The 20,278-nt window shown below is 48.3% G+C and overlaps 1 protein-coding gene across 1 annotated transcript; it reads right to left on the reverse strand.

Annotated features, from left to right (window-relative positions):
- Positions 1-5,185: 5,185 nt before the first annotated feature.
- On the reverse strand, positions 5,186-19,390 carry ING4 (inhibitor of growth family member 4). Its single transcript, XM_064723409.1, has 8 exons — positions 19,298-19,390; positions 8,319-8,390; positions 7,955-8,121; positions 7,630-7,744; positions 7,226-7,334; positions 6,764-6,911; positions 6,320-6,381; positions 5,186-6,108 (listed from the first exon to the last, which is right to left on the reverse strand). The coding sequence occupies exons 1-8, from the start codon at positions 19,332-19,334 to the stop codon at positions 6,069-6,071; spliced, it is 750 nt and encodes a 249-aa protein (XP_064579479.1). The 5' UTR covers positions 19,335-19,390; the 3' UTR covers positions 5,186-6,068.
- Between the last annotated feature and the right edge of the window lie 888 nt (positions 19,391-20,278).

Below are 20,278 nucleotides of genomic sequence, written 5' to 3' on the forward strand. Positions count from 1 at the left end.
CCTGCAGCGGTGTTGCTGTGCCAGCTGGGACCCGGCGGGCTGGGGGACACAGATGTCACCCCCAGGCCCACAGAGGGCCTGAGACAGCGCAGGGAGCTGGAACAGCAGGACAAGAACTCCCTGAGGGGTGTTTTCCATGTTGCTATCCAGCTGCATGTCAGCCCTAAGCTTTGTAAGAACCTCTCTGGTTTGTGAGAAACCCCCCTTCAGCAGAGGAGCTCCTCTTCCTTGTTGTTGTCTCAAATACTTTGGCTGTTTCTGAGCATTTTCCGTGCTGCATGTTTCCACCACAAGCACCAGCAGCACTACAATGACTGAAAACCTCTTGGAAACTCCAGGACCATGGCTCACAGGCCTTGTGTCAGCACAGTGAGTCAAACTGGGGGTTTGGGGCAGGGAGCGATGTCTGGCCAGCTCAAAACCACACAAAGATGGAGGCCACAAAGATCAGCTGCGAGTTCCAGTGGCTTATCAAGGAGCATCCTCAGAAAGCATGTGTCTTAAATAGCTTGAGATGTGAGCAGAGATGATAGAAAAATGCTCCCAAAGGCAGCTGGTTGTGAATGTGTGCTGCTAGAAGCTGACCAGCAGGCTGCTTGGGGAGGAGGTGTTGGGGTGCTCCAGGACAGAGGCCCGAGACAGGCCAGGTTGTGCATTCCGTGCAGTGACCAAAGGAAGGGAGGAAGGTGTGATCCCTCCATTCCCTGAAACACACACCTAAATGAGCAGGGAGAGAAGGGGACACTCACTCTGTCCACAGGAGAGCCCTGAGGAGCCTCTCAGCCGAGGGACAGCCCTGCCCTGAGGCCCCAGAGCCATCACAGAGCACACAAGCAGAGCCCCTTCCCATTCAGCACAAACTCTTCCCAACACTGCTCCAAGATCCCAGTGCTGGGCACCTCCACCCTGTGGGAAGGGCTGCAGGTACAGCCCATGCAGAGCAGGGCTCAGATGCCCATCTGCACAGACAAAAGCACCTGGGAGTGGTCTGATTCAAACCAAAATTCTCTAAATTGCTGACTTTATTCGCAGGTTAAATCATCTTCATTCTGCATTTGTGCTTTATTTCGGTGGGTTTACTGTCATTGGCTGAGAGCTATGAGAATATATTGTTAAATATAGACTTTACATTAAAATTGGCACTCTTTTTAACCTGGTAGATATGTTAATCTATTCCTATTTGTACAAGCACCGCACAGTTATAACGTGCATTAATTCAAATACTTAATTTACATTTTATTTTGTTAGGAAATAGTGAATGAAGCATTTTTTACTTGACATTTAGAAAATGGAATATTTAATTGATTGCAAAAACAGCATTTAAAAATGGTTTCTTGAATTATTAATACAAACTAAAATGGAGTGGATACATAAAAGCCTGCTTGAACAAACTGCTGTAGCCTTTTTAGGCAGGTTTGTTTCATGCAAGAACAACCTGATCCAACCACAATCTCATCCCTAATGTGAGCAGGGGCTTGGAGTACAAAGCTCCAGAGAGGCTTCTTCCCACCTCAGTCTTTCTGTGGTGAGTAAATGGGTTCTTCCAGTGACTGCATCATTCAGGCTTTCAGAACGAGGAAATGCCAAGGTCTACCACTTCTTTTCCTTGCTTGTTGTCAATGTGTAAAAAATAATTCCTTTGCTACTCTCAGATGGGGTTTCAGTTTTGAGTGCGTTGTTTCTTCAGTGGCAGCAACCCAGCCCACTGAAACTAAATGGCACACCTGCAAAAGCAGACCGAAGGGGACGCCTTGCTGAACGTTTCTGTCACACCAAGATGTAGGAGCTCTGTGTTTGTCACAGCTTTGCCTGCCCTTAAGCCTTGGGCAAAAATGTGTTTTTCTAAAACTAACACTCCTAGTTTCTTTTATGTATGCAGGAAAATAAACATAAATTAGCATACATTAATCAAGATGTTTGACTATTTTTATAAATGAAATTCATTTTATTAGATAAAAACAGCTTTATTTCTTCTGATACTGTAACTAATAGGAAGCAGAGTTGGAGAAACTTCCTTCAGTTGTCTTTGGAAAGAAAGGTAGGACATTTCATTTCCTTCTTTTAGTCTTTAACTCTTTCAGTGCTGCAGTCTCCCTTGCCTACAGCTCGATCTTTAGAGCAGATGTTGCCACTGAGGCTTTCAATGCCTTCACACTGGCAGGGAGGAAGCAGAGCTGCGGTTGATGATAGAAAGCAGAACAGCTCAGAAATTTTCAAACCAGGCATGTCTGGGAGGAGATGGGCTTATTTTCAGTCTGTAAGAGCAAGCTGTCTCTTGGGAATGGCTTCTGCCAGCTTGAGACCTCTGGGCTGATTTGGGCAACATTTGAGTTGCATATATGTGATGGTGAGAGAGTGTCCCCCACACAGTCTGGGCCGTGGTTGGGTGAGTAATACCTGAAGAGTGCTTGAAGAAAGGCTGGGTGCTGCTGAGCTGGGGCTGAGTTTATCTACAGGCAGGAGAGGAAGGTGGCCCTGCTGGTGGGAGGTGACAGTCGTGGCTGGGATGGCTCCCATGCCATGGCCACGGTGGTGGCAGAGCCTGAGGGATGGGAATCTGAGGAGCATGTCTCCTCAGGAAAGGGGAATACTTTGCTGAACATCCTCGTCAGCACATTTGCCCAGCTACTCAGGAAAGATGCCCACAGATGGGGCAATCAAACTGGGCAAGATAAATTGGTCCTTTGTGTGCAGGACCAATTATTATTAATAAATGGGCTTAACAAGGCTGCAAAATTCTTCCCTCTTGTCACGCTCCGTGGCTCCAGCCTCCTGAAACTCAGACTCCACTCATCAACTAGGATATTTCCAATCACTCTAAAAGGGCAATTTCTCCAGCACCGTTTTAGAAAGTGTTTATGTTGCACTGACAGCTGCTCCAGGAAATCTGCAAGCTAGCCAGTTCTGTAACAGAGTTCATGATTACTTTAACTGAGTATATCCCTGCTTTAAGCACTTCAATTCTAGGAGAAGTAAACTTCTCAGATCCCATTACCACTACAGTGATCCAGGTAAATATTAACAAGGATCTTTAAAAAAAAATCAAGTAATTTTTGACCGATTTTTTTTGCTACTTCCTGTCAATCTGATTTTATTTTGTTGACCTGGATTTCTTGCTTGTTTTAGAGAGAAGCAATTTACTTCCCTGCTGTTCCAGTATTTCACATCTGGACTGCTGTGGCAGCCTTCTTGACATCATTAAGGACCAAAAAAGGGCTGGCTCTTTTCCAGCCCCATAGGTTTTCCTCAGCAGTCCAGAGTCTGACAGAGATCAACCCACCGATGCCTCCAGGTGGCTTTCACAGAACGACAAACATTATTTATTGAGGCCTGATGATCAAAAAGTCTTTGCCCCAAGAGGTGCCATTTAAAACCCTTCTTTACTGTTTGCCCAGGAAGTACACCATCTCCATATGACACCAGCACCAACACAGAATAAATATTTACAGAACACTTCCCCTCCTCTCATTACAAACAATTCTGCTATCTCCAGTCAGTAATGGACAAGTGCCATGTTCAATTATATCAAAAACAAAAGGCATTCTAAAAAAAGCTGCTCATGTTTCCAGCCTTGTCACTTACAGGCTTTGTTCCCACTGGCTTCAGTTTTGTACTTTGTATTTTCCAGCTTCTGCTGGTTCTTTTCCTCCTCTGGTGATTAAATATCTCACAGCTATTGCCCTTATTCCCTCTCTTCCAAGGTTAGCTTTTAATGTGCTTTCATTTGCATTTATACTTGCAAACCACTGAAAAATGCCCAGGTTTTATCCAAATTTTGGTCTAAGTTGTCTCATTGTGCAAGTCAGAGCATTCCCTCCGTGGCAGCAGAAGTCCCTGGAATGCTCCTTGCCGCTGGCTGGTGCTTCAAACACCTCTCTGGCCCACAGTTCCTAGAGACCTTCCTGCTAATGCTGGCCATTAAATCCTGTGTCCCATCCATCCAAACCAAGCTGCTGGGAGCAGTTTCCATCCTTCATCACCCCTGCCCCCTGCCCACAGCCCATTTTCCAGTTCAGGGACATCCACCTTTTCTTCTGTCAGTGGAGCACCAGGGCATGTCTGAGTAACCCCCAGCTGGAGAGATGAGCTCTCCTGGCACAGCCTGCTCACCCACTGGATCGTGGCAGACTCTCCCTTGTCACTAAAACCACGCCAGAGACACAGCCAGCATCTTCCAGAATTTGCTTCTCCTCTCTTTAAGAAAGGAAGCCCCAGGAAGTGATGCAACATGGTCTGGGGATCGAGATTCAGACTGTGGCAGGGGTGCCACAAACCAGATAAGCCACAGCCTGGGGAAGAACTCATCCTTTTTACTGTGCAGAATGGACAGAAAAACAGAATGAACATCCCTTCTCGAGGCAAAGGCAAAGACTGACTCAGTGCTAACTCACTTGAACAGAAAACAATGCCAGCTCCTGAGCTGAGGGCTGCCAGGGTCCCCGTGCAATGACAAGGTGGGAGCAGCACTGATCCGAGCCCACACTGTCCTCTGAACACGAGCAGAGCTTTGGCTTCATAACTAAACCAGCAAAATCCTCCATGGATCCTCATACAAGTAATTTGGGTGAGGAAAACATTCCAGATGAAAGGCTTAAACCTTCCTGGTGAGCAGAGCACAGGGAGGAAGAAGGCTTGGTTTGCCAGTCTCCAGGCTGTGCCAAGGGAATCCATAAAGAGGAGCTCCAGGATGGGCCATCTCCTCACAGTTATCTGCAGACACTGCAGATCTTCAGGAATTGTTTTGGAGTTCTATTATGTTATGTTAGTAACAGCAGCCAGAGCTTCTGGCAACAAGGTGACTGTGACCTTGTGGGAAGCAAGCTACCAGTGTGTCTGGATCAGTGTATCCACCTTCTTGGAGGCACATGGCTTGTCCTGATGGCTTCTCAGCTGTGCTGCCCCACAGACAGTGAGGGTTGGCCTTTGCCACCTCCACTCCTCCTCATTTAAGAGAAGGCAACTGATGAAGTAAATGATCAAACAATAGTGGGAATAAATGTTCACCCTGCAGGGGCAGGTATTTTTCACAGCCACCAGAAAGCTCAGTAGCTTTGTGCAAGTACATCAGGTACATTTTCAAGCCTGACTTATGCAGAATGTCACCTTTCAGTGACAGGACTGCTACATGAAAAAGCTGTACCACATTCACCATTTACAATAAATGCAGAGCTAAGAAAGAAAAACTAGAGAGCGATTGCTGCAGTTTATTTTGGAGGTGACATCAAGGTGACAAAGAGAGCATTGGTTTCAATGAATTTTATTTCATTCTGTATTATACAAGTGGGATCTGAATCCCAAACTTCCCACCATCAATGCCATGGAGAAGCACCATTACACAAGAGGAAGGCAGAATTTTGAGGCCGGAAGACAGACTGGACCAAGCTGTTTCTCCCCACGTGGTCAGAAATTCTTCCTCCTTCACACAGAGTGCTTCCCAGACCAGCAGGTTTACCCCAGGAATAAGAGAGACAAAGCTAGCTCTAAACATCCCTCTGCCTCCTCCTCTCCCCAACAAAAGAGGCTGCCCAATGCCAGCAGTGGAATGGTTAAAGACAGGGAGCACATCAGGTTTTCAGTCTCTCAACCAGCCCACTAGATTAAGAAGTAGCCTGGTTACTCCCTCTCTCCTGAAAAAGATCCAGGAAAATGAATGACCTAAAATGCTGAAGACTTACCTCCTTTCCTTCCCCCATCCCATAGCCTTGTTCTCTAAGCAGAGAACAGGCAATGAACTCTGAGGAGGCTGAAGGAAAGCCAAGGAAAATCAGGGGCTACCTGAATCCCTGGGAATCTGGTGGCTACCCTGGTGCCCTCATTCATTCCCTTTGAGGTTCAGAGACCTGTTTGGAATAGTACACAGAGAGGGCCTCCCTTAAGGACTCAGAAGCAACCAGGGATACAGAACACACAGGAAGCACCGTGAGGGTACACACCATTCCAGGGATGGCCCAAACCACAAACAGGGCAAGACTTCCCTTCAGCCAAGGCCCCAAGGGCTGGGGGAACTGGGACGAGGCCCTGGCAGGGGGAAGAGAGCTCCTGCAGCAGTACTGAGGTCTCCTGTGAATTTACTTCTTCTTCCTCTCCTGGGAACAGCGAGGGCAGAACCTGTTAGAAAGGGAAGTACAAACATTTAGGGCATGACTTGAGCCTCAAGTGCATGGTCCCAGAAGACCTTTTCCAAGGTCCCTGACAAAGCCTTAATTCAAATTTTCCTTTTAATGATATCTTCTAAGTGTGTATATATAGTACTTTTCCCCTGCCACCAAGGACCTCCCCTTTCCAAAGGTCAAATGGGCCCCCAGGTTGCTTCACTCACCATTTTCCTCTTGGTTTTGTTGTCAGACCCACACAGGCAAAATGAAACCATTCAATGGAACACTGTTGGGATGAAGAGCAGACAGTTAAAGAGCAGTTTCCTTTTGAAATTGTTGGTTTTGGGCTACCAGAGTTTCCCAGCATTTAATCACAAACTCCAAAATCCCTGGCAGTGATCAAGGATTGAATGTTCACACCCAACCTACACACTGTTAGCAAGGAGAACTCCCCTTCTCCCTTGCTAAGTTTAGGGACAAGAAAACATTTTAAGGAAAACCCTTCAGAGGTCCTTGCCAGCCACACCTCTGCCCATCCCACCTCCTGAGGAAAGCCCTCTCCTGGTCACTGCTTGCTGTCCCTGGGCCCACCCAAGCAGGACAAGCCTTTCCATGCAGGACTCATCTCCCCTCCATTCCCCCCACTTCCACCACGTGCAGGCTCTTACATCTGGGTTGTCACAGCCAATCATCTCCCCATAGGAGACCTGGTGGCAGAGGCAGTAGGTGGGCTCATTGGGGTCCACGGGCATATCCAGTACATCCGAGGGGTGCACGTTCCCAAAGGTGACAGAAGGCATCCCGTACTCTGTGCTACTGCAGGACAGGAATAAAGTAAGTCAGCAAAGTACCTGGCTTTGAGCACCTCTGTGTGTCCCAAGACAGTGCCCTTGCTGGCCAGAGACAGACACTTCTCTCAGTTAAGTACCCACACCCAAGGGGACCTGCTTTCCCCTTCAGCCCACACCCCCCTGAGAACAGGGGAATAAAGAAGTTTCCTTCCTCTTGCCTCCCAAGAAGGGACAGAGGACACAGTTCCAGTCTGGGGACACCAGGAAAGCCTGGCTAGGCCTGCCTTGGTCTGATTTCCAGTGCTGCTTCTCATTCTCTCAAGTCCCTTCAACACTTACGTGCGGACGAGCTTCAGTTTCTTTTGGGCAGTTTTTGGTGCTTCCTCATCAGAGTTTTTCCCTTTGGAGCGAGCACGGGCAGCTTTTTTCTCTTTCTGGGCTCGGCCCTCTGGTAAGAAGAGAAGAAGGTGTTGCATGTGTCACCCCACCAAAACAGACACCTGACAGTGACAACTAAAACACACTCCAGCTTTGGAATGCACACTGGCTTTGGGCTCGATTCATCTGTCAGCCTTGAATGAGCCCACACAAGAAGAGCCCAGTCACCATCTCTTTACCTGTCCTTCAGCCTCCAGCACAACAGCCTTTGATCTGCACCACTCCAGTGCCTGCCTTCATCCCCACCACTCCCACAGTCACCTGGCTGCCTCCTGAATCACTGTGAGGCCCAGGGTGGTACTCACTCTTCTTGCCCTTGCTGGAAGAACTGTCATAGTCACTCGACTCTATCTGCTTCTCCTTCAGGTCTGCCTCAAAGCGGGCGAGGTCTGTGTCCAGCCGCCGGATGTGCTTGTCCACCTGCAAGGACACCAGGGGCAGGGGTTACCACAGGACAGGGCCAGGGAGGCAGAGGGAGGACAAACAGGGGACAAAGGGACAGGGAGCTGGCACTAAAGAGCCGAGGAGCAAGAGTGGGCATGGCCTAAGAATGAGAGCTCAGGGCCTGGCGAGATGGGCAGCTTTAGTTCGGGCGTTCACAGGATAAGCACGAGGCACTTCCCTTCATACCATCTCGTAGGTCTGCATTGCCAGCTGAACCTTGTCGTCCCCAAATTCCTTGCACTTCCCATAAGCCTCCTGGATCTGCTTGAGAAGCCCCAGTTTTTCCTCTGAAGACAAAGTCCGTGCATTGCTGATATACTCCGTGGCCAACTTATCGATCTCTGACTTGAGGTCTGAAAGAAGGGAGCCATTAAATACCCAAACACCTCACACACCACAGTGCCCTGTGCCACCAGGAGAGACTCAACGACTGCAGCAGCTCCAGGCCTCCTCCCCTGCCTGGAGATCCCCATGACAAAGGCAAAGCAAAGAAAAGCAGCTCAAGCTACATACTCCTTGTCTTGGCAACAAAACCGTCCCTGATCCTCACCTTCTGTCCTCTGATCCAGATCCCGCATGAGCTGGAAGTTTCTCTGTAGTTCAAATGGCAGGTTCTCAATACCTGCAGAGAAAGGAGAATACATGGAGAAATCAGATCCTTGTTCCTTGCCAAGGCAGGAACAAAGCTAGCCAATAACACACACATACATACCCCTGGTGCACATCAGCCTGCTTCCATTGCTGCTGGCCCCAAAGGAGACAGACTATAAAAGTGTGATACATTTAATGCAGAAGCATCCTTCTAGAATACATATGAGTTAGCAGAAAACTGCTGCCGTGCAGAGAGGGCCACACTAAGAAAGCAGAAACCCAAACTCTGCAATGAGTGTCAGCCTTTATAACACAACATCTCCATCCAAAAACTCCACTCAGTAATGAAGAAAACACCACAACAGCTGGTAAATAAAGCCATTTAGTTATTTCTACACAAGGATGTAAAAATTAAGTTGATCAAATGCTAATTCACTGAAAAGTGAGTCTGTTTAATGCATTCATTTAACATACAGGGGACAGCAGACACTTTGGGCAGAGCAAAGATCAAGTCTGAGATGGGATGGGGAACAGTCTTAACCCCTTGTGACTTGTAAATTGTGGTGCCTTCTGCACTGTCATCTCAGGAGTGGTGTGTCCAACACCTGGAAGGATGCCACACACATTGTGAATAATAAACGTTTGTAGGGCTCTGAATGAGCAATGTGAAGTTGATAGTCAATTAATTTTCAATGCACTGTGCTACTCACCCCCCAGGCATCACCAGATGCTCAACTGGCAAAGCTGGTAAAAACAATTCTCATTTTTCCATGCCTGTCTAGTCAAAATGAGATCTAGTGTCACTGCATTAACCTGAATCTAAGCCTGGTTATTGTCACCTTTATACCTAATGAAAATAATAGATCTCTCCTGAAGGTTTAAAAAAGAAGGTGTTGGGGAAAGCTCTTCACAAACACAGCAGAAGCACGTCTGAGCTTCCTCAACTCACTCTGCAGCTCACATGGAGTGCAACTGGAAGTGCTGCCATCACCAAAGCTGTCCAACACATCAGTCCAGGCATCAATCTCCATTTTCTCTGCACATATTTCTACAGCAATTAATGCCTTTCCACTTCCCTGAAGAGCAACCAGTTGACAGGGAAGGTTCTGTATGCAAGAGGAAGGTTTTAACAAGTTTTAACAAGTGCTACATAACAGGATGTGAAATTAATTCCTATAAGAGGTAAAACTAACTGTGGGCCTTGCTGAGCACAAATGTTGTTCCTTTTACTTAGACTTCTGCCCATGCAGCATAATCAGAAGTTACATGCACAACACTTAGGAGCAATCCAGCTGCTGATTTAACAGATTTCTGTTGCCATTTCTGATTTAGTTACCAGAGAAATGCTCAGGTAGTAGGTGTCCTTGAGGACCCAGATCCATAATCCACAGCACATACACATCACCCCTCTGCATTCAAGGACAGTTAGCAGTGCAAATTCAAATTCTGAAAAATTACTAAGCAGCAAAATGAAGTCTGTAGGCACATCCTGAATTTGATACTTCCATGTTTCTTCAGCAGGACAGACTTCACACAAGGTTTAAGCAGCTGACTACCGGATTACATCCCTACAGTTCCAAAAAGCATCTCAGAACACGACGGGGACACAATGCTGAAAATTATTATTGCTTATAGAGGGAGCTTGTGGCAGGGATGAAATTCAGCTTGGGAATCTAGAGACCATGCCTTTTTCCCTCCTGCAATCCCCAGCCTCATCAACTCTAAACCTTTCAATTTATACAGCAAATGAAACATGGGTCATACTGCAGCACGCTGCTTTCATTCCTCTCCAAAGCACCCGCTGCAGAAGACAAGACAGGTATCCTCCAGAGGAAAACAGAAGCTCTTCCTGCACTGCACACAATATGTCAAATTTATATTGAGTTTATTAATCCTGGAAGATCACAGCTTCTAAATTCTGGACTTTGTGGTTTTTAGAAAAGATTAATGTAATTTCTTTTTCTCTTCTGAAAAGGACAGATGGTAAAAGCACAAATTCCACCAGGTACTGTCAGCTTTCCCTCAGCAGGGATAGAATCCTTTAGATAGAGAAAGCTCCTGAGCCAGCACAAAAACCAGTAGGATGCTGCTGTGCGGGCAGAACAACCCCACATGAGGTTTAGGGTCACACTTCACAGTGACATTCTTGCACCAGGAGAAACCCAAGCAGGAGTTCCATTCTGCTACACAACCTGAAAGGAACTGTGCTCCAGTTTTTACAGCCATCACTGTAAAAATCTGCCACCACCACTGATGCCAGCACATGCCCTCGTCTGGACGACATCTGTCTGTCTGTCTTTTGTCTCTACTTGTCTGTTCAGCCTGTGCCCCCACCTTTGAGACCCCCTCTTTCCCCAGAGCCTGCTCCCCTCAGTGCCAGCCCTCAGCCAGGCCAGTGGCTCCTTTTCTGCCTCCTTTCCTGCCTCCAGGTGAGCAGAGCCTCTGCTCCTGGGGGCTCTGGCAGGGTGGGGAGGGCTGTCATACAGCTCTGGCACTGTGGGGTAGGGCTGTCACCGGGTCCTGGCACTGTGGGGAGGGCTGTCACCCGGCCCTGGCACTGTGGGGAAGGGCTATCACCCAGCTCTGGCACCGTGGGGAGGGCTGTCACCCAGCTCTGACAGTGTGGGGAGGGCTGTCACCCGGCCCTGGCACTGTGGGGAGGGCTGTCCCCTGGCTCTGGCAGTGTGGGGAGGGCTGTCACCCAGTTCTGGCACTGTGGGGAGGGCTGTCACCTGGCCCTGGCACTCTGGGGAGGGCTGTCACCAGGTTCTGGCACTGTGGGGAGGGCTGTCACCGAGCTCTGGCTCTGGCTGAGCAAATGCTCAGCTCAGGCACCACGGGTGGATCATTTATGCATATCTGAGCCATGAGCTTCCAGAGGCTCATTAGCTGGGCAGGCTTCCACTGGGGCTGACGAGACAAACCCCTGCCAGTTGAATTCCTTCCCTGCTAAAACCAGCAAAACGATTTCCTAAAACCACAGCAAAACATTGCACTCTGCAAATCTATTCTTGGACAAATGTTCTGCCACTGCTTCGTCAATAAATGGAGAAAATGAAACAAGTGACAGTACAGTGACTTTATAATCAGAACTGCTACAAAGACACTTTATCTGTTCAACTGAACGTGGAGGGAAGCTGAGCAGACCATTACAAATTATGATCCAGAGAGAGTCTGGCAATAACAAAAAGCATAACAAGATAAAGCTGCAGATAAGCAAGTTATAACTGAGCAACAAACTATTTGTATGGTACATAACTTAATCTAGCTGTGGGGATGTTTTCTACTATCTGCAGCTTAACTCCAAAGCTCTTGCATAGCCTTAAACAGAAGAGATTCTCTGCATCACAGAATTTATCACAGGGGACAGAACACTTGCTGAAATTGCTTGACCTGTGCTGTGCTGGCTACCAGACATTATCACTCTCTAAGTGCCATTAAAAAAAAAAATTAGATTTGAGTCTCCATTTCCTCATTCCTACCACCACACTTTCCCTCGCTATTTCTAAAAAAGTATTCATGCTATTTATGTAATTTCATTTCCTCCTGCTTTTCTCCTTTTTTTCCTCTCAATTAATTTTGCTTTCATCTTAGTAAGATTCACCTAAAATCATCATGACTACATGCTATCTATCATAAAATACCCACGTAACTCTCAGATTATGAAACTGATAATTGTAAAGAAAGAACACCCTAGAGACATCTTTGATCACTAGAGAAGAGTGATGATATGCAACAACAGACAGAAAAATAAGGAAAAGCGAGGCCCTCTTTCCACAGAAAAGGCACAGCAGGAGAGGAGCAGGAGGATGGTGAGAATGCACAGGGAATAGAGTGCTAGCAAGGCCAGCAGCTTGGGCTGGCAGCACTGCAACTGTGCCACAGAATCACAGAATGGGGAAGGCTGGAAGGACAACAGCGATCTGGCCCCACCTCCCTGCTCAGGCAGGGTCACCCAGAGCACACCGCACAGGATTGTCCCCAGACAGTCCTGGAATGTCCAGAGAGGGAGACACCACAGCCTTAGTGGGGGAATCTCTCCTTGGTCACCCATACAGTAAAGAAATTCTTCCTCCTGTTCAGCTGGAGCTCCCTGTGCATCAGTTCCTGCCCACTGCCCCGTGTCCCAGTGCCTGGCACCATGGAGAAGAGCCTGGATCCACCCTCGACACCTCCCTGCAGATGTTCACAGACACTGGTGAGCCCCTTCTCAGACATTCTCCTAAAGGCCAGACAGGCCCAGCTCCCTCAGCCTTCCTACACAAGAGAGATGCCCCAGTCTCCAATCATCCTCATTCCCTCTGCTGCACAGGCTCCAGGAGCTCCATATCCCTGTAATGAGGAGCCCAGGAGTGGACACTGCACTCAGAGGAGCCTCTCCAGGGCTGAGAGGATGGGCAGGATTCTTGCCTCGACCTGCTGGCAAGGCTCCTCCCAATGGGCTCACTGCACAGATCCATACAGAAGCCTGGTGCAGCCCTACTGATTCCTCTCATGGTCTGATCATCCTGAAAATCACCGGTGCGGCCCTCTCCTGCTGAATGCATCTTTTTTATCCCTTCCTTTTCTTACCTTGTTTCCATCTCTGATCACAAGCTGAAGTCTCTCTACCTACCTTCATCTTTTCTCTCCTCACATGTTATCCCTTCACTAAGCCCATTCTTCTTTCATCTCTTTTACTCTCCTCTTTCCTTGACATTCTTTCCCCTGTTCATTCTTCCATAGGCATCCATGACCATGCTCTCTTCTCCCTTTTGAACCACACACTCTCTCTCCAAAAGTCAGAATCCAACACCACTTTTTTCCCTCTTCAATAATGATCATTTTATTTACTTCTTTTTAAAAACAAATGTGGGCTGTCAGGTGCAGGCTGATATTTAAACTTCAGCTCCTTAACTCAGATGTTAACTGTGACACACAAACGCAGAGAGCAAGCCTACACAGCCTGATAACTTCAACTGTGCTTCAGTCCTCTGCAGCACGCCTGTGCTGTGCCAAGCAATGGATCTGTGCTGCCCAAAGTCCCAAAAACAGATCAACAGCACTGAGGACCATCCAAACACACAGTACCTTTCCCAAGACATCTATTCACCCACCATGTTTAGATGCATGTTTAAATTTTATTAAAAAATGGGAAAAGACATTTTGAAACATAACCACAGTTGCTTTATTGAACAGCTTAGATTTCAGCAAACACTTCAGACACCACATTGCTGAAGGCAATTTAAAAAATTCCTGCTTGTGCCAGGGACTGCCACACAGAGAGGGTAAGTTCTTTGCCCCCAGGACTGCAAACTGGCTGGGATCTTGTTGGGGAAACACACTGGACTTTTTGGTACTCCATGATTCTCACAATTTTGCAGCACTTGAAGTACACTGCAGGACAAGTGGCTTGTAGCAATCTTCAGGAGCTTCCTTGCTCCCTCATTAGGGGGCAGGGTGTCTTTTGTATCCCTCCTTTCAGAGCACATCACCCTTTTTAACTATTGCTGCCACTCTGTCCTGCGCTCTCAAGTAATCAATCACCTTCCTACACAGGTATTTACTGAAACTTTTACACAAGCACCTTTATTGAGATTGGTCTTTGAGCACAATTTCCCTCTATTCAGAGATGGCCCAGCCCTGCTGCAATAAAAAATCCTAACTGGCACCATTATCCTCCCAACACCCTGGGAAGGGATAACCCCACCTACAGTTTTACAGAGAGGGTGCTTAGGTGCACTGCAGACTGATTTACCACCCAGGAATTCTGTGGGCACAGCATATATCCCAAGCTTTGGGCAATGCCCTGCACACCAGCCCACGGCAGCACATCTGCCTCAGACACTGCCCAGAGAAATGGGCAGCACTCAGCAGGGACAGCCAGGCACAGAAACCCAACACTCCCCCAAAGTGTGGGGCCGTTTCTTAGGAAGGGAGGGCTCTTTTTGGTGTCTTATTACAGCAGCTCAATGCTACAGCATCCACAGACAAGATAGCAGGGAATGTTGTTAAGAGTCAGGAAAGGGATCTTATCAAAGATCAGCCTTGAATTTGAAAAGCTTGGAGGGCTTGAAAGACTGACACAATGAATGAGACTTGGCACTTCCTGGCATTTCCAGCCTGCCACAGCCCTCCAAAGGCAGGGACAACCACCGAAGAGCCCACAGGGCTGTTTGCCAAAACAATGACATCACATTTGCAGTTGGGTAAGTGAGGAACTACAGAGAAAACACAGCAGGCTCTTTTTTTTTCCATGTAAAGCTATCTTGTATCAGCTCCAATAAAAATATCAGCCAACAACAAAACCAATTCTAGATGAATTGGTCATTAAATGTATCAGCTCAGCGTGGGCTGTGCCAGTAGCTTTCACACAGAAACAAACGATGCCTATGAATCACCAAATTCTCTCCCCTGCATGAAATCTTTTGTAATTTTCCATAGATCATATGTGGTGCATCACAGGTGTAACCAACCCAAAGTCTCTGAAAGGCGAAAGGCATCTTTGACTGCACTAGAACAGTGACAAGCAGAGAAATGATGCATTTAGAGCCTTGCATTTCTGAAGATTGATGTGAGGAGCTGCAGAGGCAGGGCCAGGGGTATGGCTGCAGGCTACACTGGGGAGGGGACACGAGTAAGGAAGGCAGGGAATGCAAGAGATCAAAAACTGCTGGGAAACTGGAACACAGCCAGGTCTGGGAAGGAAACAAGGGCTTGCCTACAGCAATCTCCAGCATCACACCCAAGCCCTCTGAGAGCCTCAAGATGACAATACTCATCACACCCTCATTTGATGAATGTGTACAGAAGAAAATCCAGACAGATGGGGCCATTCCAAAAGAAAAATCCTATTTTACTATGTTAACTAGTTATCAAGGAACATTGATAGGACATTGCCATGCCAGTTGTAGGAGAAAGAAGACTTCCATGTGCTGCTTCCACTGCTCTGTGCTGACGCTGGCTGAAGTTTTCCAGCAGTGACAGCCCCTGGGTGGGTGCAGCTCTGTGTGCCTGCTGACAAGTGCCAACAGAGCAGCAAAGGAAGCTCAGTGCCTCCCTACCCAGTGGGAAATAGGGGAAACCCCAAGGTATACTGACTGCATTGCACCATGTCACCTTCCCAGCTGAGGTCTCCTTATCTCATCTCAGCATCTCCATCACCTCCACAGCAGCATTTCTAACCTCCTTCAAGGGCCAACACTGAGCTAAACACAGGAACTTAAACTCAAGCAAGCACAAATTATTCTCACAAATCTTTATGCACATTCCACCTTTTAATCACAAAGTACTGTTCTCTTCCTTCTTCTTCCATTCCCTTGTACATCTCTAACTCCTTTGCACCCATAGGTTTTCCCTTACTAAAGCTGCACTGTGTTACTGCTTGAGGGAAAGCACTTTTTTATCTTGCTTTCTCCCCTCTCCTTCTGGATTTTTAGAAACCAGAAGGAGAGCAATATTTGAAGACATGGAAATCTGTTTATGTTGAAATTCAGCCACTCAGGAAGAAAAGTGGAACAAGACACATTCCTCTTCTCCCATTCCCTGAATCCTCTGGCTCAGTAAGTAGGATGAAGGAGTGAAGGTGATCAGAGTAGACAAGACATGGAATTCCTCTGTCAGGATGCTCAGCACAGAAGGAATGTGTGCATTTTTCTGCTGCAAAAGCATCTGCCAAGAGCGTAACACATTTCAGACAGATTTGCTTTGTAATTAACAGCTTAAAGCCAAGGAAAGGGCATGCCTAATCCTAGGTCTAAACCCAGTTTCAAATTACAGCAAGACTTGAAAGCTGCTGAAATACCTGACCTAAGAAGCTTCTAGACACTTTTTACTAAGAGAACTCTTCTTAACTTGGCTATTCCACAAAAAAAAAATCAATTTTAGATGTCTAAAGTAGAGGGTTGAAAATATATGAACTGAAGCAACTGGGGCTGTATGCCCAACTTTGTCAGACTGCTCATGGATTTCAGCATACAGTTTTTAATTACCTACTCACATGATGTTTCATGCAAGGTGTTTCTCATTCCCAGTGACTGAGCACTGATTCAAAGTTTTATTTTATTCTCTTTGCTCAACACAGAGTCACAAGCTCAGACCCAGAGCTCAGTCTGAAAACTGACTTTGTAGCCAGCATTTCAAGGTGTTCACTGCTGTGGCAATGAAGTGTTTTCACAATGCTGCAGTGGAGTGGCCCACTGCCCTCACCAACAGCAGGAAGGCCACAAGATTTACTGGGGCCAAGAGATTAAAGCCAAAAGGCCACCTAATTACAAACTCTCCTCTTGAAGTGTGCAAAAATGCTTCATTGCACGACTTTTCAGAATTATCTGTTCAAAGCACACTCCAGATGCAGCTATGAGCATTCTGCACATCTGCTCCCCTGATTAAAATTTTCCACTCATAATCTGAGGGAAGCACAACCCAAGCAAGGAAAACCTGTACAAAGTGGGACTCACAACATAAAAAACCCCACCAAACTCACTTTGGCAGAGTGATATTCACTTGCTTCAAACAGGAGGCACCTTTTTTCTTCCTACAATTTTCACTTAACTCCTTACCCACCTTCCTTTATTCAAAGATATGAAGAGGTCCTACAAATAATTGCCCTCTTTCATCACACATTCCTCACTCACTCCCTGAGCAGATCCAGAGAGAAAACCACAGGAAAGAGAAGCTCTGTGGGAAGGAAAAAGACATTAAACTGAAAACTGTGTCTGCAAGAGCACTATGCTAGTAAAAGAATCCTGTTCCAAGACACAGACGTAAATTAAGAATTAGACACCTTTTATAAGAAATGACTAAAAGTTCTGGACTGTTTCTATCAAATTTCAGGAAGTTTTAGGATATTAGTGAACTGCTTTAAAACAGAACTGAATGTTTTTAAAACACTGAAATAATGTGGGGAAAAAAGGGGAGCAGCAAGTAAGAAACTGAATGCTGTCAATCAGTTAGCATCAAGAAGAAGACTCATGTCTAAAACACTGGATGCATTTCCACAGAGTCAGGGGCTCAGGCATAAGCCAGGAGAGGAGAGCAGTATGGACAATGAGAAATGAATGCCATTACCTATCAGCAGCCTAAGCTACTGAAGATGTGATGGGTGCTCTTTGATGCCAAGTATCACAACACACTCATGCTTTCCTGAAAGAAATCCAGAATTAGCCCAGCAAGTGTCTTATGAGCGGCTAATAGCAGCAAGTAATGCTGCACCACACAAACCTGACACAGGCCTTAGAGATCTAAGGGTAAGCAAAAAAGGCTAAACCATCACAGGAATTAATGTTTTGTTCTTCCTAAAATCTTTGTAAGCAGATGGTTTAAGGACTTTTAGATTGTGCACATCACTTTCATTATTTTTTTAAGCAAGACACCTCAACCACAACAGTGACTCTCCTGTATTAATATCCACCTTCACCAGGACGAGTATCTCTAATCCAATCTCAGGACCCAAACCTCAGCTGAGAGAGAGGACTTTGGCATTTCCTCTGCATGCCTGTGCAGGAGAGGAAGAGGAGTTCCCAGGCTGGTTGATTTTAATTCACTCTGATGCCATGATCCCGAGGTGTTTGACTCTGGCAGGAGCCCTCTCCAGCCACCAACCTTCCCTCTGTGCACCTGCAGCACCCCTGCCCACTCAGGGCTGCATCCTGAGTGCAGATCCCAGGCTTCTGCTCCTTTAGCTCTGCCCTGCAGCTCTTACCCAAGCACACTCCTGCCCTCCCAGCAGGAAAACCCTGCATCCCCGTCCTGTGCACTTATTCCTTCTCCATCTGCTTCTTCTCCTCCTTCCCAGCCCTTCTTCCAGCTGAGGAGCCTCAGCCAGCTGCAGCCTTCTGCAACGCAGTGAGAACTGCACAGGAACACAAATCTGCTCCTCTCCAACCTGCCTCCTCATTCAACTCCTCTTCCTGGCTTTGGCCTCCTTCCTTGCACCTCAGAGATCCTTGCCTGTCCAACTGCAGCTCCTTTTCAGCTTTCACTGAAATTCATTATGGTTCTTGAACATTCTCAGAGACATTTCCTTTCCTAAAGACAAAAGGAGCACTGAAGATGCAAGGAATGAGACACCCTGTGTCCATACCAGCACCTCATCTTTTCTGGGCTGGAAGAAACCCGGTGTAGCAGGAAATCTGAAGAGCCAAACTCCATGATTTCCCATGCATATGCAAGCAGACAGTGAGAGATGTCACTGGCTGGGTGCAGTGAAGCAGAAGACACATCACCACAACCAGCCAGCTTTAAAGACACCATGCCGTGAACATCCTCCCCTGTCTCCAGTGCCAACACCAGAGCAGCAGGAAAACGTGAGAGCGGCATTCCTCAAAGAACAGGTTATTCATTCTGAACTCATTAGCCCACTCATTGAGAAACAACTCCTCCGATGGATCTGCTCGGCTATTTTAAGCACGCGTGGGTAAAACATGCACTGAAAGTCTCATCCCCAAAGGACGGAGTTTGAAGTTTTAAGCACCTTAAGGCAAGATGGTAAAATAGGAGGTACCATAAGAGGGCTCTGATAACGTTGCCAACTCCATTGGCATTTACAGAGCTCCTCTTGGGCCACAAAAGCGGGACTGCATTTGTAAACTGACGGCATAGAAAACCACCATAACTACCGCCCCACAGATCCCAAAGTTATCTGTGCTCGATGTCTATCCCGGGAAACCACAGACGGCCAAGCTCCCGCTCCCGAGGGGCGCCTGGAGCTGCACCGGGCTCCTCTCTCACGGGCCAAACCGGCCGCGGGGCCGCGCTGTCAGGGCTCCCGCAGCCGAGCCTTGCCCCACGGACGGGGCCTCTCCGCACGGCCCGGGCAGCGGGCAGCGCCCGAGGGGCGGGGAGAGCCCGCGGGCGCCCTGGGCAGCGCTCGGCCCCCGCGGGGCCCCGCCCCTCGGCCCGTCCGTGCCCCCCGGGCCGGCTCAGCCGCGGCCTCGGCCCCGCCCCGGCGGCTCTTACTGTCCAGGTAGTGCTCCAGGTACATCCCCGCCGCCATCTTGCGCCCCACACACCGCCGCTTCCGGCGGCGAGCGGACGCGCGCGGGGCCCGGAAGCGGCGCTGCCCGGCTGCGAAGCCGCTTCCGCCCGCCTGCCCCGGCGCTTCCGCCCCGCTCCCGCCGCCATTTCGGGCTGCGCGGGGCTGCCCCGGGGGGCGGAGGGGGTGACCGGGGCATCGCTCCTACGGGGGAAGGCTGAGGGAGCTGGGCCTCTTCAGCCCGAGAGGCTCAGACGACTGAGAGGGGACCCCATCCATGTCTCTCAGTATCTGAAAGGAGCATGTGAGACTCCTCGGTGGTGCCAAGCACTCGGGCAGAAACTGATGCACAGCAAGTTCCACCTGAACGTGAGGAGGAACTTCTTCACCGTGCGGGTGACTGAGCATTGGGACAGGCTGCCCAGAGAGGTGGTGCAGTCTCCCTCAGCGGAGAACCCTCTGGAGGCAATCCTGAGCCATGTGCTGCGGGAGGAACGAGCCTACTCGAGCGGGGAGGTTGGAGCAGTGACACCCTGGGGTCCCTTTCTGGGGTCCCTTCCAGCCCGGCCCATCCTGGGATCAGGGCGAGGAAGTGCTGCTGACTCGTCACCGTGGTTTTCCGTTCACCTCGGATCCGCCAGTGCGGGGCAGCTGCTGCTGTCACGAGTGGAGATGGATTGAGGGTCTCTGCTGTGCGGGACTGGTACAACCGAACACTTGTGACAGACTAACAAAGGCAATTAAGCTAAACATGTGACCGTGCTCTCTTGCTCTTCTTCCTGCCAGAACCACTCTTGTGAGCATACACAGGAGCCACTTGTAGAGCCCCTTCACAGCCGTCCTTTGCTACACGCACGGTGTGGTGCTGTGAATCACGTGTGATTATGGAGGAACTGAGACAAAATTATCTTACTTCTGTTGATCCTTAGGTTCCAAGATATGCAGGATTGTTTTTTTCCAAGAGA

Source organism: Zonotrichia leucophrys, chromosome 1, assembly GCF_028769735.1.
Source record: "Zonotrichia leucophrys gambelii isolate GWCS_2022_RI chromosome 1, RI_Zleu_2.0, whole genome shotgun sequence".
NCBI lineage: Eukaryota > Metazoa > Chordata > Aves > Passeriformes > Passerellidae > Zonotrichia > Zonotrichia leucophrys.

Coding starts and splice junctions, on each gene's coding strand:
- ING4 (XM_064723409.1), bottom strand. CDS start 19,334: ATGGCGGCGGGGATGTACCTGGAGCACTACCTGGACA. Junction 8,122..8,318: donor TCTGGATCAGAGGACAGAAG/GTGAGGATCAGG, acceptor CCCTTCTTTCAG/ACCTCAAGTCAGAGATCGAT. Junction 7,745..7,954: donor CAATGCAGACCTACGAGATG/GTATGAAGGGAA, acceptor GTGTCCTTGCAG/GTGGACAAGCACATCCGGCG.